The sequence below is a fragment of the Dermacentor albipictus genome, chromosome 8, assembly GCF_038994185.2.
Source record: "Dermacentor albipictus isolate Rhodes 1998 colony chromosome 8, USDA_Dalb.pri_finalv2, whole genome shotgun sequence".
NCBI lineage: Eukaryota > Metazoa > Arthropoda > Arachnida > Ixodida > Ixodidae > Dermacentor > Dermacentor albipictus.
Genome location: NC_091828.1, coordinates 4,584,707 through 4,606,804, shown reverse-complemented (window position 1 = coordinate 4,606,804; position 22,098 = coordinate 4,584,707). Strand labels below are relative to the sequence as shown.

The 22,098-nt window shown below is 48.1% G+C and overlaps 1 protein-coding gene across 3 annotated transcripts in view; it reads right to left on the bottom strand.

Moving 5' to 3' along the window:
* Nucleotides 1-22,098, bottom strand: part of LOC135910447 (beta-hexosaminidase subunit alpha-like) — a 274,956-nt gene that overhangs the window by 172,091 nt on the left and 80,767 nt on the right. For all 3 annotated transcript variants that reach the window (XM_065442484.1, XM_065442483.1, XM_065442485.1), the window contains one exon: nt 143-251. In XM_065442484.1, the coding sequence (XP_065298556.1) occupies nt 143-251 (109 nt within the window). The remainder of the gene's footprint in view (nt 1-142; nt 252-22,098) is intronic.

The window sequence follows — 22,098 nt, the reverse complement described above, 5'->3', positions numbered from 1 at the left end:
AAATTACATATTTTTAACATCTTGTAGGAGAAAGCGTATACAAAAGACGACACACCCAACCTCCAACTTAGTATTGCACCCTATGCTCTAAATTACAGGTAGTGTCATTCTAAGTGAGTAAGGAAATCAAACGATGCCTCACCGGGAGTATCGAATTCTACCATGACCCGGATGCCTCTGGCTGCGGCCTCGCCAATCACGTACTGTACGTCAGCGGGTCTGTACACGTGCGTTTCAGGATTGTAAGCACCCTGGAAACATTCCAGCAGAATACATCTCCCGATGAGTGATGGCGTTAAATCAATTAACATCAAAACAATGCAGACACACGCCGTACTGTCACCGCAGAAATACGTTACGTATGAAGCGTGTATGCAACTGGGACCTTCTGTCGCGCTTCCTTGGATGGATGGATGTTATGGACGTCCCCTTTGGAACGAACGTGTGGGTGGCGCTATTAAGCTCTTGCTATTACACTGCCTAATGTCCCACCTGGCTGAATAAAGAAAAAATAAGAAAACAAAACCCTAATGTATACCAATAACCAATTTTTCTAAGCCTCTATTGTGAACTTTGTTTTTCTATATCTCCGCTTTTTGCCGTTTCCCTATTTTTCTTCCACCAATCTTCCAATCTCCTCTTACTAATTTCTCTTGTGGGCATGTTTATTTTCCCCCTGCTCTCGCTGAACCTAATGGCTTTAAGGAGGCCCGTGATGCCTAAATAGACCACTGGGCAGATACCTTCACATTCTAATAAAACATGCTCCATCGTTTCCCTACATTTACAGAAGCAAGCCATGGTTCTTCTCCTTCACGCTTTACAGGCGCGTTTTCTAAGGCATCCAGCTCTCGCATCGAAAAGTAATAAACTTCCCTTTGAGTTATCGTAAATTGTTTCTTTCCTGATTTTGTTTTTTCCTCTTAAGCAGTTACTCATGGCAGGTTCTTTTTCGATTGCCGCCACCCATGAGATTATTTCAGCCTCTCTGACTTTCCGCTTGACGTTCTTTGTTTCTGTGTTACTCATCCTACAGGCCACATACTTGCCTGTACACTTTCTAGTTCTTTTCCTCCAATGTGAATCAATGTTTTTCCTGTACAAACACTTCAACACTCTCCCAGCGCATTTACTTTCTTGCATATTCTAAATTCAAATAATCTATTTTACTGCGAGCTTCCCCATTTCAAAACTTGTGCAGCCCATATCACCCTGCACAGCTTCATTTGCACTCAATGCGAGGCCTCGCACTGACCTCTGATTGCGAATGATTGAGTGGAACACCGAGTGGCACCGCCGCAATGTCTGCGAATCGCGGGTGTGCGAATATAAATTTAAACAAGGTTGTTTGAACAGTTGTGACACTGGGTGGAACTCCTTCTGCACTGGATAAATTTTTAAATATGTTTTGTAATTGAAGAGTTGGCCATAGCTTCTGACCCAACATGGAATCGCAGAGGTTTATTGAAGCATGTCACATACTCAGTAACCGAAGTTGGCTTCAAAGAAGTTCATTGAAAAGCGGCACATACCCAGTGTCATATACGCAAGTGAAAGAAGTTGACTGAACGGCAAGTTCCGAACCTCCTGGTCCTCTCAGCACAGCAGCACATCGATCAACCCCTCACCCAAGTTGTATATAAAACAGACAGACAGACAGACAGACAGACAGACAGACAGACAGACAGACAGACAGACAGACAGACGGACGGACGGACGGACGGACGGACGGACGGACGGACGGACGGACGGACGGACGGACGGACGGACGGACGGACGGACGGACGGACCGACAGACAGACAGACAGACAGACAGACAGACAGACAGACAGACAGAGAGACAGACAGACAGACAGACAGACGGACGGACGGACGGACGGACGGACGGACGGACGGACGGACGGACGGACGGACGGACGGACGGACCGACGGACGGACGGACGGACGGACGGACCGACAGACAGACAGACAGACAGACAGACAGACAGACAGACAGACAGACAGACAGACAGACAGACAGACAGACAGACAGACAGACAGACAGACAGACAGACAGACAGACAGACAGACAGACAGACAGACAGACAGACAGACAGACAGACAGACAGACAGACAGACAGACAGACAGACAGACAGACAGACAGACAGACACCGAAAAGTACGTAAAGTATCCTAAGTATGCTAATCGCAATATTAAGCCCATACGTTGTTTCTACACTGCAGCAATTCATGAATACAACATCGAAAAATCTGTGTACTCTTCACTCTCGAGTACCTACAATCTTTTGAGGCATAATTACTGTTCTTTCTTTGCTCCCGATGACATGCGTATTGAGCATTTCACTTTTTTTCAAATGACTGAGTGTTACATCCTACCGTCTAGCAAAAGATAATTTCCATTTGTAGAGTGATTTGCGATTATAGCGCTTCGGTGACGCGGACCAGGAAGGTCGCCAATACCGGGCGTTGGATTTAATTTGTTCGTTGCCTAAGCCCACCGCAGAGTCGCCGAATTGCCGTTTTTACATGATATACCATCTCAACATGAGTTCACGTGAGTTTTTATGTTCGCCTCAATCATAATTTTTAACGATCTTTTTATTTTAATTGGTGTGACTAGCCGATATTGTTGCATTGGTGATCCACGCATTTCTTCGTTGTTGCAATAGTGTAACGTATCAACGACTTTTCTGTGTCCTTCTGCAACGTGTAATATTTATTTCAACAATGGTAGTGCTATTTGTATAGCGTATAGTAAAAATCACTTGCTCTGGAGGTTCTACCTAAAACACAAGAACAGAGAAATTGTTTTGATCCTAATGTATTGCATTGCCTTACATGTTGTTGGTTACATCTAAAAGTGAAGGTTGTCTTTTTGGTGACAGTAAACCTTTTAATGCTTCTAGCATTCACTTAGAACATCACCCTGGTTTCGGTATGTCTCTCCCTTTCTCCGCGCCTAACATCTTTCCCCGAACTTCGTTAACCGGTGGGCCGCAGTCAAAGGGGCTGCTATGCCGTGGAAGCCGGTTTCATAACCAACAATCAGGCCAACTCGGGTCAATGAGTATGTTACTCTAGATAGTTTGCAGTTCTACACAGATTGCGGTCTTCATTGGCGCCAATGTGCGGCACTAGTCATAGCACTCATTATTAAATTTCTTTCGGGCAAACATAGGTCCTTGGTAATAGGCCACCTTTCATAATAATGCCACAGTGTATGTGCCGCTTCTCAATTGCCCTCTTTCACGCCCAATTGGCTCCTTGGGTTCGTGCCACTGGGTATGCGAAATCTTTCATATTAATCTGTGTAAAAAGATTTCATTAGGAACCACTCACCCAGCACAATATAGATTGCTAATGGCATTAAAGACCCAAACTTCCCTAAAGGATAGATGCGCCAGCAAAATTTTATTTTGAAGATCTATAAGTCTATAAAAGAGAAATTGCCCAACAGACAATTGAAGAAGATACTCCAACGTAGATCGACACCTCAAGCGAATTAAATAGGTATAGCATACAAGACAGTTCTAAAATTGCAATTAAGGGCACATTTTGAGAGAGAGAGGAAGAGAGAATAGTTGTTAGAAAAATAGATTTTTGCTGGGGTGTACATAACCGCTTGCATGCTACTCTGTATACGGATGGGAAATGCGTTAAAAGATCGCCGAGGAGAGTGAAAAAAAAAATGAAATGCGCAAGTGAACCTGATACTAATATTTATAGGTGAGTGGCAGGTGAACTTTGGCTTTTCTATATGAACTGGCGAATATCGTTGAAGTTTTCCTATTAAACCAATTTCTGATACGTATTTGAACAATAAATCCAAAGCCCACCAGTGTTTTGAAGGGTCGGGCATTTAACCTAAGATAATGAGTAATGTTAATGGATCGTGGAAAACTATCTCCATTTGTCGCTCAAAAAATTGTCTCTCGTCTCGGTACGCGGGGCATTCAAGTAGTATGGGCTCCGTTGTCTCTAAGCTGCCGCAGTTACTACAGTAGGAATTTGTGGCACGCCCTATGCGGTAAAGGTAATTGTTCGTGCAGCCACCTTCAGCAGAATACACTGGTACAGTTTGTCTATCTGTCGAGGAACTAGTCGTGGAATTTTCGATCTCAGTACTGGGTCAATATAATGCAGAAAGCTATTTTTGTGAAGCAGCAGATTCCAGAGCTGGTCTTTTTCGTGATAGGCATACTTTCCTGCCGTGTTCGAAACACATTTTAAAAAACGAAATTCCCCCCAATTAATGTACGAAATTCCAGTAATCGGAGAACTGTATCGTCCCATTTGTCCGATTCAGAAGCAGCAATATATGGAGTATGTAGGATTGCGATACCTGCTTTTTGTAAAGTGTTGCGGGAACGTAAGGATTATGTAATATATTCCAACTTGCCAACTATATTAAAATTCCCAAAGCTTTAAAACCTTTGCATGCCAACCCGAAATTTGTAAATGTGACTTTTACACGCAGTAGGCTAAAAGTGTCTGCGCTCATTGAGGCAGCCGAACTTTGGCATTAAATTGACATCTTTGATTGCAACATAAATGTATATTTTTCGCTCGCAGCAAAGGGATCGACTTCTGAATGCAGACATGTTTTCGTTAGTTTAGGCTTTCCTTGAAAACGAGTTTGTATTAGTTTTTGAATCTTGGCAGAAATGGATTTACCACTCCGCAGTGGGTGAGGATGATGTACGCTTTCTTAGATATCTCACCGCCAGTCGACAATGCTTGGCAGGAATAATATTAATAATAATAAAAAACTTTATTGCGCCAAGTATTGAAAAAATGTACAAACATCCGGCCTGCCAAAGCCTCATTGGGCTTGAGTGGCAGAGCCCGACAGGCAGCGGAACCACGCAGATAAACACACAGGCATGAACGCACATTAAAAATTACGGAACATCAAATTAGTAGAGTGGCAAAAGAAAAATAGACACAGAACCCAAGTTACATATAAAAAACACATCAGAGTAAAGAGCGAGGAAGGAAAACAAAATAGCATGAGAATGCTCAGATCAGTGCAACAAATACTGCAGTAACCAGTGAATTCACAGGATTCATTTGACAAGTGGTGGAGCATGTGTGTACAACGTCGTATACCCACTAAGTAGTGTATCGCAGCATCTTTTTTATTTTATATTTAGTTTTTGCCCGGCGAACACTAGGAGGCAACCTATTAAACTAAAAAGAACGTAAAAATCTCTTACTCGCTTTCCATATCTTGTAAACCGTCGGGGAATACAAGAAGCTTCCTTCGGTCGAAAAGACCGTGTAGGAACATACGGAATCTTGTAGTCACTAAACCAAAAATGTTTCAGGACAATAGTGACACGTGTACTTATCTTTATCGGGCAACCACGTTTCGCCGCTTAACAACTGTAATCGCAGAGCGAGGGACGCGCCTGCATGTATTCGACGTTTCTGGAAAGTTATCGACGCTTCTATCCGCGTGTCTGTTGTCGCCGAACCTTGTGTTATCAGAGTTCATCGCGTGACACGAATGGTGTAGAACTTTGTGGAAGACACGCGGGTCCCATCAGTTAATCTTGAACATTCGACGACTGATCTATAAAAGCCGACGCGCTTGACCCGCAGATCAGATTTTCGACGATCGCCGAGCGTGTTCGCCGCTATCGTTGCGCTATAAGTGTAGCCTGTTTTGTGGGCACAGGTTCGCCCAATAAAAGTTAGTTTTGTCGTTCACAGTACTGCTACTGTGTTATTCAACGTCACGACCACGTGACATCTGGTGGAGGTGCTTGTGCGTTCATGTACCGAGCGCCCCCGCAAAGCCGCGATCCAAGCCCGAAGCCCGAGGACAAAACCAACGTCGCCCAAGACCAGCGAGCTAGCCGCCGGCTGCAAGGACTGCCCCCAGAGCACGGACTCCTACCTGAGACGTGCAGGAAGATCGCCACCAAGTCCACCCCAATGGCAGCCCCAGCATCCCCCGTCGTGCTGCAGCAGCCCAGGGAGCCTCCGACGTTCCGCGGTTCAACGTTCGAGGACGCAGAAAGCTGGCTTGAGACATACGAGAGGGTCGCTGCTTTTAACAACTGGAACAGCGAAGACAAACTGCGACATGTCTTCGCATTGGGAGACGCTGCCAGGACGTGGTTCGAGAACCGAGAAGCCACCTTGACTACCTGGGAGCTGTTCCGAAGCGGCTTCCTGAAGACATTCACAAGCGTCGTACGCCGAGAACGAGCCCAAGCACTACTGGAAACCCGAGTGCAGCTGCCCAACGAGACCACCGCGATTTTTACAGAAGAAATGAGCCGCCTATTCCGCCACGCCGACCCGGAAATGTCCGAGGAAAAGAAAGTCCGGCTACTAATGCGTGGTGTTAAGGAGGAACTTTTCGCCGGTATGGTACGAAACCCACCGAAGACTGTCGACGAGTTTCTTCGCGAGGCCACTAGCATCGAGAAGACACTCGAGATGCGAAACCGGCAATTCGACCGCCGCACCAACGCTACAAACTATGCCGGAGTTCAATCACTGGCCTCCGAAGACCTGCGCGAGGCTATCAGGGCAGTCGTACGAGAGGAGCTTCAGAAGATCTTCCCGTCGTCGCAGCCTCAAGTGGCCTCGATCGCTGACATCGTCAAAGATGAGGTTCAGCGGTCGCTTGGAGTCCCGGAGGTGCAACCTCAATTACCGCAACCCCAACCCGAAGCGATGACCTACGCCGCCGTCGTACGCCGTCAAGGCCCTCCTCAGCGACCGCGCCAGGGCCCTGTAACGCCGCAATTTCGTCGTCCGCCGCCGCCGCCGCCAGCACGACCACCCGTCGCCCAGCGCACCTACGCGAGGTAGACGGACATTTGGCGTGCTCCTGACCACCGCCCGCTCTGCTACCACTGCGGAGAAGCGGGTCACGTCTACCGACGATGTCCGTACCGGGAGATGGGACTGCGAGGTTTCGCCGTCAACGCGCCGCGTCCACAGCTTGGAGAGCGCCCACGTGACATCGCCGATTACCTCGCCGCTACTCAGTGGAGCCCTCGACGGCCATCCCGTTCGCCGTCACCAGGACGCTACCTGTCGCCGCAGCGCCGACCATACACTGGCCCAGCCCGGGGCCGGTCAGCGAGCCCATATCCGGAAAACTAAAAGCAGCAACCGATGGAGGTGCGGTTGCTGTTCGTCGAACTGACGAAGATCCTCCGCCGCCGACGAAGACGACGACGAAACGATCTCGACGACATAACGACACGCCGCCATCCCGACGAAGTCAGGAAGGCAAGACTACACCGACGAACGACGACTTGACGACGCGACGTTCCAACTTCAGTTCAACACGACGCAGCCGTGATCCGACGCCACGACCTAACTGCAACGCCAGACAAAGAACCACTGACCTCGACGTGCTTCTCGACGGCCACGCAGTCACTGCCTTAGTCGACACAGGGGCTGATTACTCCTTCATGAGTGGACACATCGCCGCCCAGTTGAAGAAAGTTAAGACTACGTGGGAAGGCCCTCAAATTCGAACCGCTGGAGGACACCTCATCACGCCGTCTGGAGTATGCACGGCAAGAATTACCGTTCATGACCGGACTTACCCTGCCACCTTCGTTATCCTCCAACAGTGTTCACGAGACGTCATTCTCGGTATGGACTTCCTGAACCAACACGGCGCAGTCATCGACCTGAAGTCGAAGTCAATAACGCTGTCGGAAGATAAAGCGATACCGCCGGAGAGCCCTCGTAGTCACCACGCCTTGAGTGTGCTCGAAGACCAAGTGAGCATTCCGCCCCGCTCCAGCATTGTTATTTCGGTCGGCACCGAAATACCCGCTGACGTAGAAGGTGTCATCGAAGGCGACCAACGTCTCCTGCTAGACCGTCAAATTTGCGTCGCAAGAGGGATCGCTCGACTGCATGGAGGGAAAACTGAAGTGCTGCTGACAAACTTCAGCCCGGAGTACAAGCACATCAACAAGGGCACGACGATCGCGTACATCGAGGAAATTGCGGAAACCAGTAATGCGTTTGTCCTCTCGGATTCCGCCGCATCTACCCCGACGACCATGGTTCCCGAACCAGACTACGACATTAATCCAAGTCTCCCAGTGATTAAGCAACAGCAGCTCAGAAGTCTGCTCCGGCGATACAAAAGCTGCTTTTCGACGTCATCGAGGATTCGACAAACACCAGTCGCCAAGCATCGCATAATCACCGAGGAGTACGCTCGACCACTCCGCCAAAGCCCTTACCGAGTTTCGCTGCGAGAACGCGAAGCTATAAGAGAACAAGTCGACGAAATGCTGCGCGACGACATCATCCAGCCGTCGAACAGCCCGTGGGCATCCCCTGTTGTCCTGGTGAAGAAAAAGGACGGAACCCTACGTTTCTGCGTCGATTATCGTCGTCTGAACAAGATCACGAAGAAGGACGTATACCCCCTTCCACGGATAGACGACGCATTGGATCGGCTCTGCAACGCTAAGTACTTCTCGTCGATGGATCTCAAGTCTGGCTACTGGCAAATAGAAGTCGACGAGAGAGATCGCGAAAAGACCGCCTTCATCACGCCAGACGGCCTCTACGAGTTCAACGTTATGCCATTCGGACTCTGCTCGGCACCTGCAACTTTCCAGCGCGTCATGGACACGGTGTTAGCAGGATTGAAGTGGGAGACCTGCCTTGTTTACTTGGATGACGTCGTCGTCTTCGCCGAAAATTTCGACGATCACCTTAGGCGGCTTACGACAGTACTAGAGGCCATCAAGTCATCAGGGCTCACTCTGAAGCCAGAAAAATGCCGCTTCGCTTACGACGAGCTTCTGTTCCTAGGCCACGTCATCAGTAAATCCGGAGTACGCCCCGACCCCCAGAAAACAGCCGCCATCGCAAAGTTCCCGCAGCCCACCGACAAGAAGGCAGTGCGTAGATTCCTTGGCATGTGTGCCTACTACAGGCGCTTTGTCAAGGACTTTTCACGCATCGCCGAGCCGTTGACACGTCTAACTAAATGTGATGTTGAGTTCAAGTGGGAAACGCCGCAGGCCGACGCATTTGAAGAACTCAAACGACGCATGCAGTCGCCGCCTGTACTTGCGCACTTCGACGAGTACGCCGATACAGAAATCCATACTGACGCCAGTAGCCTAGGCCTCGGTGCCGTTCTAGTCCAGAGGAGAAACGCAGTCAAACAGGTGATAGCCTACGCTAGCCGGTCGCTGTCAAAAGCGGAAGGCAACTATTTTACGACCGAAAAGGAATGCCTCGCCATCGTTTGGGCAACAGCTAAATTTCGCCCTTATCTTTATGGCAGGCCATTCGAGGTCGTCAGTGACCATCACGCGTTGTGTTGGCTAGCGAGTATAAAGGATCCTTCAGGACGACTGGCGCGGTGGAGCCTCAGACTACAAGAATACGACATCACTGTAACCTACAAGTCCGGACGAAAACACTCCGATGCCGATTGCCTATCACGCGCCCCCATTGACCCGCCGCCGCAAGATGACGAAGATGACGACGCCTTCCTTGGCATGATAAGCGCGGAAGACTTCGCTGAACAGCAACGGGCAGACCCGGAGCTGAAAGGCCTGGTGGAATATTTGGAAGGGCACACCGACGTTGTCCCCAGGGCATTTAAGCGCGGATTATCTTCCTTCACGCTTCAAAACAATCTCCTCGTGAAGAAGAACTTTTCACCAGTCCGCGCCAACTACCTTCTTGTTGTCCCGTCAGGACTTCATCCAGAAGTATTGCACGCCCTCAGGCACGTACCCAGGGGGGGGCCCCGGGGGGGCCCGGGCCCCCCCCGAAATCATGTGGCATACCCCCCCCCCCCCCCACAACCCCACCCACGCGACGACTCCTCACACATTCCTAAAGCGCCGCCAGATCAATGCTGAGACTTGGCAGCTGTTCATCGGTCAGCATTATGTTGCCTTTTTCACTCCTTTCAGATGGCGGTAGTTATCGGCATCTCTTGTAATGGGAAGGACAGTTGTCTGAGATGCCGCACCCGCGCGATTAACTCGAGATGCGTTCAGTTGTCACCAACTATTCAACCGTCACGCGCATAGCTGTTGTGTTTGTTAGTTCAACCTTCTTTGTTTAGGCTGATCCTGGGACCAGGAGAGGGATGCGGCTGTTACTCAGCTGGTCTGTACTCTTATGGAACGAGTTGCGGCCGGAGAAAACGCCAATTGCTTTTAACTTTTCCCTTTGCTTCATTGTTTCTTTGAGTTACGGCTCGCCGCGACGATGACAGATGCCCGGAACCATATACACGTGATATGGGTTAGATAAGGTGGGAAATAAAATAATGTGAAAGAGCGTCCATCATGAAACCCTGCAATAACCCTTAAACCCATAAGCAAGATGACTGTCGCCCGTTACCTCCTCTGTTTTTCCCTAATTCGATAGCACTTTTCATGCCAAATTGGGAACTGGAAGCGAAAATCGCAAGGAGTTGAGAAATCAAGCGATCTACTAAGGGAGAGAGCCAAGGCAACAACCAAACTGCAAGCAAAAGCGAATAATAACAAAGTTAACCGTTATTTATAAAAATATTTATGGATCAACATCTTTTTATTTACAAAGGAAGTAGAGAAAACGCCGCCGGAAGTGGAGAACAATTACTTGTTTTGAATGACGCTTCTACAGTTATCCGTCGAACCGCCTCACGTAGCCACTTCTTTGCTGTGCTTTTGTGGGTGTTTTTCTAACCTTTCGCGGTGAGCGCAGAACGTCTAGAATCGCAGAGTCCTGCGCTCTACACCGTTGTATGGGACTGGCGGCCGCACAGCGTTACGCAATTCGCGGAACTGACAAAACTGATCAACAAGGCGAAAATAACTGATATTCGAAACTATAACATGAGAAAGACTGAAGAAGGCGTAAAAAATGAACGCAGCCTGAAATCAGTAAAAAAGAAACCGGGCATAGGACAAACCATGATGTATTCACTAAAAGATAAGAAGGATAATATCATCAGCAATCTCGAAGATATAGTAAAAGCAGCGGAAAAATTCTAAGCTGACCTGTATATAGTACCCAGAGGAGTCACGATACCTCACTTAGAAACAGTAATGAACAGGATACAGAAACTCTCCTATAACTACCGAAGAGGTCAGAAGGGCCCTGCAAGACATGAAACGATGAAGAGCGGGAGGAGAAGGTGGAATAACAGTCCATTTATTCAAAGATGGAGGCGACAAAATGCTTGGAAAACTGGCGGCTATATATACGAAGTGTCTATCGACTGCAAGGGTCCCAGAAAACTGGAAGAATGCAGACATTATACTAATCCACAAAAAAGAAAACGTTAAAGAATTGAAAAATTATAGGACCATTAGCTTGCTCCCAGTATTATATAAAATATTTACCAAAATAGTCTCCAATAAAATAAGGGCAACACTGGATTTTGTCAACCAAGGGAACAGGCTGGCTTCAGGAAGAGATACTTTACAATGGATCACATGCATGTCATCAATCAGGTTGTCGTGAAATCTGCAGAGTACAATAAGCCTCTCTATGTGGCTTATATAGATTACGAAAATGCATTTGATGCAGTAGAGATACCAGCAGTCATAGAGGCACTACGTATTCAAGGAGTACAGAACGCCTACGTAAAGAGCTTGGAAAATATTGCTACATGCGTATGGTATTTGTTCGTGTGAACGAGGTGCGTGGGTGCCATCACTCCAGAAAAGAGGAGGAAGAACGAAATGGGCTCGCGCTGTGAATCAGACCGGTCTTCGCTGCTACCGTTGTTGTAAATATAATATGTAAATAGTTTCTCGTCTTACTGACTCGTCCTTCGCGTAAGAATATCTACAGATGTTCTACAGCTACCTTAATTCTACACAAGAAAAGCAGGGAGATACCTATAGAGAAAGGGGTCAAACAGGAGGCACAATTTCTCCAAAGCTATTCACTGTGTGCTTAGAAGAATTCAAGCTATTAAACTGGGAAGGCTTAGGAGTAAAGATCGACGGCAAATATCTCGGCAACCTTCGGTTTGCCGATGACATTGTTATATTCAAGAACGATGCAGACGAGTTACAACAAATGATTGGAGACGTTAACAGTGAAAGTGTAAGAGTGGGGTTGAATATTAATATGTAGAAGCTGAAGATAATGATAAATAGCCGGGCAAAAGAACAAGAGATCAGGATCGCCAGTCGGCCACTAGAGACTGTGAAGGAGTACGTTTACCTAGGTCAGTTAATCACAGGGAACGCTGATCATGAGGAGGAAATTCACAGAAGAAAAAAATAAGTTGGATCGCATACGGCAGACATTGCCAGCTCCTGACTGGAAGCTTACCATTATTATTGAAAAGTAAGGTGTGCATGCAATCAGTGCATTTTGCCATTGCTGACATGTGGGGCAGAGACTTGAGAGCAAGCTAAGGTCCGCGCAAAGAGCGATCGAACGAAGATTGCTAGGCATAACGTTAAGAGAGAGAAAGAGAGCGGTTTCGATCAGAGAGCGAACGGGTATAGACGATATTCTAATTGACATCAAGAGGAAAAAATGGCTGTGGCTTAGGTAAGGTTAAGCCCAGGATGCGAAGCATACTAGCCTTTATTTTAGTTGTTGAACTACTGTTTAGCCTGGTGAACTGCTGTTGCTTGGCTATATTTGGTTCGGATAGACGAAGAAACAACTCATGCATTATTTCTTCGCCTTCAAGAGTGGAACGCGACAGCGTTCCCGTCGACCCGCCAAGGGGTGTAAGACAATGGGCTACAGGGCAGCGACTACGCGCCCCGCATTGGACGCGGTGAGCGTCGAGCAAAGCAGCGTTCGGCGCGGCAACGAAATGTGCGCCTGAGCAAGAGACGCACGCCTTAGAAACAGCTCGTTTCTAAGGCAACACCGTATTCACTAGAGGCGCTTTTGTACCGCTTTGAAGCATCGTACTCGTGGCTCAGTGGTAGCGTCTCCGTCCCACACTCCGGAGACCCTGGTTCGATTCCCACCCAGCCCGTCTTGCAAGAGTTGAGCCAAAGCCACTTCTCCTCTGTCGTGACGTCACGGTGTCACGTGATTTCATGGCGACACCGCCGCGCCTGAGGAGCTGGGTTGAGCTCTCGCAATATGCTTCGCATAAAAATGTAGCTGGGCAGCTCATGTAATGCGCCGGTTAGATAACCGTTGGACCATTAGGGTTACAGAATGGGCACCAAGATAAGGAAAACGCATCGAGGACGACAGAGGACTAGGTGGTGCGATGAAATTAGGAAATTCGCGGGCGCTCGTTGGAATCGGTTGGCGCAGGACAAGGGTAATTGGAGATCGCAGGGGGATGCCTTCGTCCTGCAGTGGACATAAAACAGGCTGATGATGATGATTATGATGATGATGATGGAGGGGGTGGGCCCCCCCCCGAAAAAAAATCCTGGGTACGTGCCTGCACGCCCTACATGACGATCCGACCGCTGGACACCTCGGTTTTTCCCGGACACTATCGAGGATACAAGAAAAGTATTATTGGCCGCGCCTGACCGCCGACGTCGCCCGTTATGTCAGAACATGCCGAGACTGTCAGCGACGCAAGACACCGCCAACAAGGCCAGCCGGATTACTACAGCCAATCGAGCCTCCTTGCCGACCATTCCAGCAGATCGGGATGGACTTGCTGGGACCCTTTCCGACGTCAACAACCGGAAATAAGTGGATCGTCGTATCGACAGACTACCTTACCCGCTTCGCTGAAACTAAAGCACTGCCGAAAGGTAGCGCAGCCGAAGTGGCAAAATTCTTTGTCGAAAACATCCTGCTTCGACACGGCGCCCCAGAAGTCCTCATCACCGACAGGGGAACGGCCTTTACAGCAGAGCTCACCCAAGCCATTCTGAAATAAAGTCAGACAAAGCACAGGAGGACCACGGCCTACCACCCGCAGACGAATGGTCTTACGGAGATGCTGACTAAGACCCTCGCCGACATGCTAGCGATGTACGTCGACGTCGAACACAAGACCTGGGATGCCGTCCTGCCGTACGTAACATTCGCTTACAACACGGCGGTGCAAGAAACAACACAGATCACGCCGTTTAAGCTGGTTTACGGCAGGAACCCGACGACGACGCTCGACGCCATGCTGCCCCACGTCACTGACGAAGAGAATGTTGACGTCGCTAGCTATCTCCAGCGCGCCGAAGAAGCCCGACAGCTCGCCCGCCTACGGATCAAGAACCAACAGAGGACCGACAGCCGACACTACAACCTCCGACGACGCTTTGTTGAGTACCAGCCCGGCGACCGTGTTTGGGTTTGGACACCGATACGCCGACGAGGACTCAGTGAGAAACTACTCCGACGCTATTTCGGACCCTACAAGGTCATCCGACGTATTGGCGCTCTGGACTATGAGGTCGTGCCAGACGGCGTTTCGCATTCACAGCGGCGCCGCGCACGATCTGAAGTGGTTCACGTGGTGCGCCTTAAACCCTTTTACGGACGCTGACGAAATTCCTTATTTTTTGTTGTTGTTTTCTTTGCTACGGGTGTTTTCATTTCGCTTGTATGCAGCATCGGGTCGATGCTTTTTTTAAGAGGGGGGTAATGACACGTGTACTTATCTTTATCGGGCAACCACGTTTCGCCGCTTAACAACTGTAATCGCAGAGCGAGGGACGCGCCTGCATGTATTCGACGTTTCTGGAAAGTTATCGACGCTTCTATCCGCGTGTCTGTTGTCGCCGAACCTTGTGTTATCAGATTTCATCGCGTGACACGAATGGTGTAGAACTTTGTGGAAGACACGCGGGTCCCATCAGTTAATCTGGAACATTCGACGACTGATCTATAAAAGCCGACGCGCTTGACCCGCAGATCAGATTTTCGACGATCGCCGAGCGTGTTCGCCGCTATCGTTGCGCTATAAGTGTAGCCTGTTTTGTGGGCACAGGTTCGCCCAATAAAAGGTAGTTTTGTCGTTCACAGTACTGCTACTGTGTTATTCAACGTCACGACCACGTGACAATAGTTTCCATCAAAAGGCGATCAAAGTCAGGTAGCGAAAATACCTTAAAACATCAGAATTGGGGCGCAGGCCTAAATCATAGCGAATATTTTTTAACAAAGATCGTAGGAGAGAATTGATCCTGTTCTTCCAACGAACTGCACAGTGACCATAGATCGTTATGCCATAACGCAGTACGCTATAACCGAGAGCGTTTACAATAGCTTTGCGTATTGAAAGTGGCATATAATATCTAATGTTGTACAGCACACAGGAGACGGTTCGGAGCTTTTTAAAAACGTGGGATAAGTGGTCATTCCAAGAAAGAGCACTGTCAAAGTATAATCCTAGGTATTTCACTGTAGGTTTATAGGTCAGGGGTAGACATTGACATTGGGAACAATTAGATCCGTGCAAGAGCAGCTGCTGGTTTAAATCTACTTTCTTCATCGGGCTGTGAAAACATATAAGTTGAGTCTTAGAGCTGTTTACTTTGATTAGGTTGCGTGAAAACCAGTCCATAGCAATAGTTGCTGCAGCTTGAAGAGAAGAAAAGGAGTCAGAGTAGTTCGCTGACTGGGATGCGAGGACAGTATCGTCAGCGCACTGATACAGGCCTACAGGCACGGCGTTTGAAAGGTCGTTCAAGTAGACGTTAAATAACAGGGGACTAATTATGGAACCTTGAGGAACGCCAGCTTTTATTAGCAAACAAGCACTCTTTGCCCGCCCAATCCAGACGTATTGTGTTCTCTGCTGCAAAAAATGTTTCAAAAACGAAAGAAACACTCCACGGAAGCCTAACCTGGATAGTTTACACAATAACAGAGTGTGGCAAACGCTGTGAAAAACCTTGCTGACATCCTGAAACAGTGCACACACCACTTGGTTACATTCAAAAGAACGATTTAACATGTCAGAAAAGTCCTCCAAAAGCATTTGCGTCCCTTTACCTTGTACAAAGCCATACTGACGCGGTGACAGGGATCTAAGAAACTTGTCATTGTAAACAGCAGATGTTTTTCTAATATTTGAGTCAAACAGGGCAAGACTGAAATAGGACGATAATTTTCATATCTATCATGTGCACCACCTTTGTGAATTGGGGTAATAATTACCGTGTTCATGTTCGGCGGGATCATGCCACTTGAGATAATACTGTTGAACAGCGACAGCAACACGCATTTAAGTATGTCGAACAAGGTTCGCAGATCATCTACTCAAATTCCATCTATTCCCGTAGATCTATTTCGCTTAATATGGACAGCTGGGCTAGTTGGTTGTGATTAGCATTATGAAACATAGCTCCAGCGCACATTTGGACATGGACGAGGAGAGAAAGACAAAAACCGGCGCTCGTGTTGTCTTTCTCTCCTCGTCCGTGTCCAAATGTGCGCTGGAACTATGTTTCATAATGCTATTTCGCTTAATACCAAAAATAATTGAACTTAAATCATCCTCACGTAGCAAAGGTAGGCGTGCCATTTCGACTGTGCTGTTCTTAAGAATACAAAATAAGGGATGCTGTTGCGCACTACCCGAAACTTGGGAGAAAAACATGTTGAATTCATTAGCTATGTTTTCTTCATCAGTGCCAAAATACAACACGAAATCTTTTCCATCATTGCCACACCTTTTGACACCTTTTAGATTATTAATCGAAGACCACGTTTTTCTAGTATCTGAGCCTGCTTTCTTAAACTTGTAACGGAAATGTACTCGTTTAGCCTGACGAATCATTGCATTCACTTCATTTCTTGCAACCTTAAATTTTGACCGTAACAGGATAGAAGCAGGTGCCCTTTTCGACTGGGCCCAGAGCAAATCCTTTTCTTTTATAGCTGATAGTATTTGGGAGGTCATCCACAAGTTTTCTTTATTGCGCTGCCTGATTTCAACCACGCGAGTAGCCGTTTTCTTAAACTCTTGTACTAGTTCAACAAGTTTATCATAAATGTCTACCGGGGACACTTTTTCCAAGAACACTTCCCAATCGTATTCCGTAATAAAGGCGCTCCATTTTCTTTGGCATATCGTTGACGTCCTTCAGGCACATCAGTATCAAGAAACTTACGTTTGGTTAGAAGCGTACGGTGAGGGGCTAGTTGGTATGACATTATGAGAACAAAGAAAAACTGCGCAAAAAAAAGGACAAGACAGAACCACACGACACAGGCGCCGACTAACAACTGTTTTAATGCTCCAACGCCTCTTTCCTATCAACAACAGAATGCATGCGCACCAACCACAAAGACCAATGCCGCTATCATGTAGTCGAGCCTAGAAACGCCAACTCCTTGCGGCACAAATGTATGGAAGCCCCACAAACACACTTATATGGCCATAATCTCGCGATTTCTAAAGCTTCGATTACTTCACGCTCTTTCTTATCCCTTGCGAGTCCGACTATCTTAGTCCTGCCGAAAAGTGGGGTACAAACTTTGCCGACAAGCACTTCCGACAAGTCGAAAAAAGCACTTCTACCCTTCAACTCGAGCCATTCGAAGCTGGTCAAGAGGGGGATTGCGTCAACGTGCCTCAGGGCTTCGTTAGTGAAGTCCTGCCCACATAAGGTTCAGTCTAGTTTTGATGCCCAAGCTCATCGCCTTCGGTCAGCCGGTTTTCCGTTGGCCCTTCTTCGGGCTGTTGCCGAGTCCCTGCTGAAGTCCTTCCGACCAAGTTCAAAACCTCGTGGGGCGGATCCACAGGAGAGGAGGAAGTATGAAGTTATGCCCTATGTCCACAGGGTCTCGCACGGCCTGAAGAGGGTCGCGGGTAAATTCGGCATACACGTTTTCTTTTCGGCACCTTGTAAGCTGTCCAGTCTGTGCAATTTAGTTAGACCTGATAGGAAAAAGAAAATCGAGTGCAGCGCTAACCACAGGAACAAGTTTGTGCCCTGTAGAGCGAATGCCATCTATGAGATTCCGCTGAGTTGTGGGAACGTGTACGTTGGAAAAACAGGCCGCTGCATTAATATTAGATTATTAGAACATGCCAATTCCCTAGATGATTCTAGAGGAGAGCATCTTCCTAAGCATTGCAAGACCTGCTGGCATGTCGGCAAAGTTTGTACCCCACTTTTCGGCAGGACTAACATAGTCGGACGCGCAAGGGATAAGAAAGAGCGTGAAGTAATCGAAGCTTTAGAAATCGCGAGATTAGGGCCAGACAAATGTGTTAGTGAGGCTTCCATACATTTGTACCGCAAGAAGTTGGCGTTTCTAGGCTCGACTACATGATAGCGGCATTGGTCTTTGTAGTTGGTGCGCATGCGTTCTGTTGTTGATAGGAAGGAGGCGTTGGAGCATTAAACCAGTTGTTAGTCTGCGGCTGTGTCATGTGGTTCTTTCTCTGTCTTGTCCTTTTTTTGCGCAGTTTTTCTTTGTTCTCATAACGTTTGGTTAGACGGGGCAATCATGTGCACTCTAGAATCTAAACAGTGCATGTATTCAGTGGTCACATGTATTGCATCTGCCTTCCTTTGTTAGGTTTCAATACGAACCAAACCTTTTGTTTTTACTTTGGCCTACCTTCTTCAGCCGTTGACGGGACCTGACGCTACTTCGTGGTGTGAAGGTCATGAAAAAAATGCTGAAAAGATTTCTTTCTTTCTTGGTAACACGGTCGGGCTAGCATTCAATGAGATGTAGGTTAAGTTCTCATGTTTTCATTCATCCAAATTCTTATAGACAATGCCAGCGCTTGTTGTAAATTAGCATTACTCTGATTCTTTTCACATAGCGGGGTGGTCACAGAGAATGGCTTCTCATACTTGAAGCTTGTCAAATAGGTACGACACTTACTTGAGACCATTAAGATATTCGCCTTTCACAGCAAGTTCCCTTTCCCCCAACAAAATTTCGAGGACTGGTGTTTCATTATTAGGAATACTGCCTGCTTAGAAATAAAAGCCATTCATCCCACATCGAAGGTGCGCGCTTACTAAGGGACTGCCTCTCTAAAGCAATGGGATAATATTTTCCGGTACGAGCATTCGCGGTGATCTCGAGCACAACAGGCAGCGGTGCTTTTAACTAATAAAATTGTAACACGAGTGATAGGCTCCTGCATGACTGTTTTTGGCAGTGTGGATTCTCTGATTTTCAACTTTCTTGCTAGTAACACCTTCCTCGTCTGTTAATATGGCAGCAGGATTATTCTTGGAGCCTTTCATGTTTCCAGGTCCGATAATTGTATATTTTAATTGAACGCAACAACTTCGATATTGCAAGTGCAAAATAGCCTTACAACGTGCTTTTAGGTTGTGTGTTGCAGCTTTTATGGAAAGATGTGGGACATTAGCTGATATATAGGAAAATGCACGCCGAAAATGCCTCATACAAGTGTGGATAAAGGAAACACTGACATATCTAGGTGGTCCTCATGATGCGAAAATGCATGCAAATATATGAACTGGGACGTATACTTTGTGATTCCCTTCTGTCACAAGTTAATCGAGGTTCTTAGCTGTGGCTAACGAGACGGGACATGTAAGACAGACGACAAAGGCACCATCACATGGCGTTATACTTGTCTTACAGAATACCCTTGTGACTTGTGACACCTTGCCGTTCATTCTCGCTTTCTTTTACACGTATTCTCTTAGAAGTGTTTTCAAATACAAGTGCTCAATGGATTCTGTGTGTTCGACCGACAAAGTAAGAAGCACTAGAGCTAATGGGTAATGACATTGAGCTCATATATATTTGAGCTAAGCGGAAGTTTGATATTGAACGCAGTTTCATTAAGAAAATGATTAAAATGTACATACTTGCAGATCTACTGGTATATTTGATTAACTAAAGATCTGGCATCAATTAAGGTAAGATGTACTGAACAAGCTACGGGGATCTACTGCTATAGGCGCCTTTATATAACACAACACACTGCAGCTACGTACCGATTTCTCCTGTACACTCCACTTGCTGAATCACTGCGTTTAGGTTTTGTAATATATACTTACGACATCAACGAGAAGAAAGGGTGTTAACCGTGGGGCCCAATTATTATTAGTCATATTGTTACGTCATTAAAACTTCTTTCTGGGTGAGTTGGTGCTTACTTGACATAAAAATTGTAACAGCGCAAGCACATGCAACCACAAAGTACGAAGGACGAGACACAAGCGCTTGTGTCTCGTTCTTCGTACTTTGTGGTCGCATGTGTTTGCGCTGTTACAATTTTCGTCTTTTTGTTACGTCAGACAGTCATGTGTGCGCCAACTCTGCGGCACAGAGCCCTACGTCACGTACATTCAGGAAGTCTTGGCTCTGTGCCGCATAGTTGATGCACACATGGCTGAGTCCGACAAGGTCTCTCACATCCTCAAAGGCATTGCCGATGATGCCTTCAACTTGCTTGTTTTTAACAACGTGGCGACGGTGAATGCAGTTATAAAAGAGTGCCGCTGCCTGGAACCAGCTCGAAGCCGACGTATCGACCAGCAGTTTGCCCGTCTGCCCAACACCCCAGCGACATCTTCCTGTGCCGACACTCCTCGTCCCAACAACACTGCCGATGTTACTAGAATCGTCCGGCATGAGATCCAGGCCGCCTATCCGGCTGCGTTTGACTCCAGCCCCCCCCCCCCCCCCCAATGCACCTGCAGTCACGGTTTACCTGATCCAGGCAGTTGTCCGCCAGGAGTTCGCAAACATGAGTCTTCACACCATCTGCTCGGGTAATCGCCCTGATACCCACCCGGCTTCCTCGATTCCGCCCCGTCCCGCATCTTCTTACCCACCACGTTCCCGCAACCCGTCTGAATGGCGCACTGCAGACGACAAGCCCATTTGCTTTCGCTGCCATCGAATCGGGCACATTTCTCTGCACTATCGCAGTCGCTGGAGTTCCCCGAACCGGTCTGCTTATACTGCCTATTCTCGCCCTCCAGGTGGCTCTTCTCGTCTCTATGCTGCCCGCTCCGATAATGCCGCCACCGATTCTCCTGCGCCGAACCGCCGCTATTCTAGTTCGCCTTCGCAAAACGACGACAATCTCGCTCCCCCCCCCCCCCCCCACCCCGTCGCTCCTATTCGCCGACTTCCTTCGGACGCCGACCCAGTCGGAAAACTAGACGATGCAGCGCCTCGAGGTGACGCTGCATTGCTCCTTACGCCGCCAAATTCTCTAGTGACGTTGCCCACTCATCTGAACCTTCTTGACGTGCAAGTCCACAGTGTTTCTGTATCTGCTCTCATAGACACTGGGGTGCATTTGTCTGTAATGAGCGCTGAACTTCGTAACCGGCCGAGGAAAATAATCACGCCTGCCACGACGCCTGTTGTCCGTGTCGCCGATGGCGGAACAGCCCCCGTAATTGGTATGTGTGCCACCCGCGTCTCCTTCGCCGATCGCTCCACTATCGTGCTATTCCCAGTCATCGCCCGCTGTCCCTACATCATCCTCGGCTTAGACTTCCTCTCCGCACATTCTGCTCTCATCGATTGGTCCGCCAGTACATTCCGCCTTGACCTGCCTGTTCTGGATCCCACTGAACCACACCCCAGTCGCTTCGGTTCCGTCGACTTCATTCACTTGCCTCCTTCAGCACTGACTTACGTTGACTTCGTGTCGTCCGCACCAGTCCCCGACAGTTACTACATCGCGGCTCCTATGCGAGGCATCCTCCTTACACACGGGATCACAGTACCTCATACAGTTTTATCTATTACGGCGAATTACGTCCGCCTGCCAGTGCTCAATTTCGGCTTGCCGACACAAGTGCTACCATGCGGGATGTCTCTAGCCCAGCTTTGCTCATTCGAGGATCACTCAGTACAGGCACGTACCCAGGGGGGGGGCCCGGGGGGGCCCGGGCCCCCCCCGAAATCATGTGGCATACCCCCCCCCCCCACAACCCCACCCACGCGACGACTCCTCACACATTCCTAAAGCGCCGCCAGATCAATGCTGAGACTTGGCAGCTGTTCATCGGTCAGCATTATGTTGCCTTTTTCACTCCTTTCAGATGGCGGTAGTTATCGGCATCTCTTGTAATGGGAAGGACAGTTGTCTGAGATGCCGCACCCGCGCGATTAACTCGAGATGCGTTCAGTTGTCACCAACTATTCAACCGTCACGCGCATAGCTGTTGTGTTTGTTAGTTCAACCTTCTTTGTTTAGGCTGATCCTGGGACCAGGAGAGG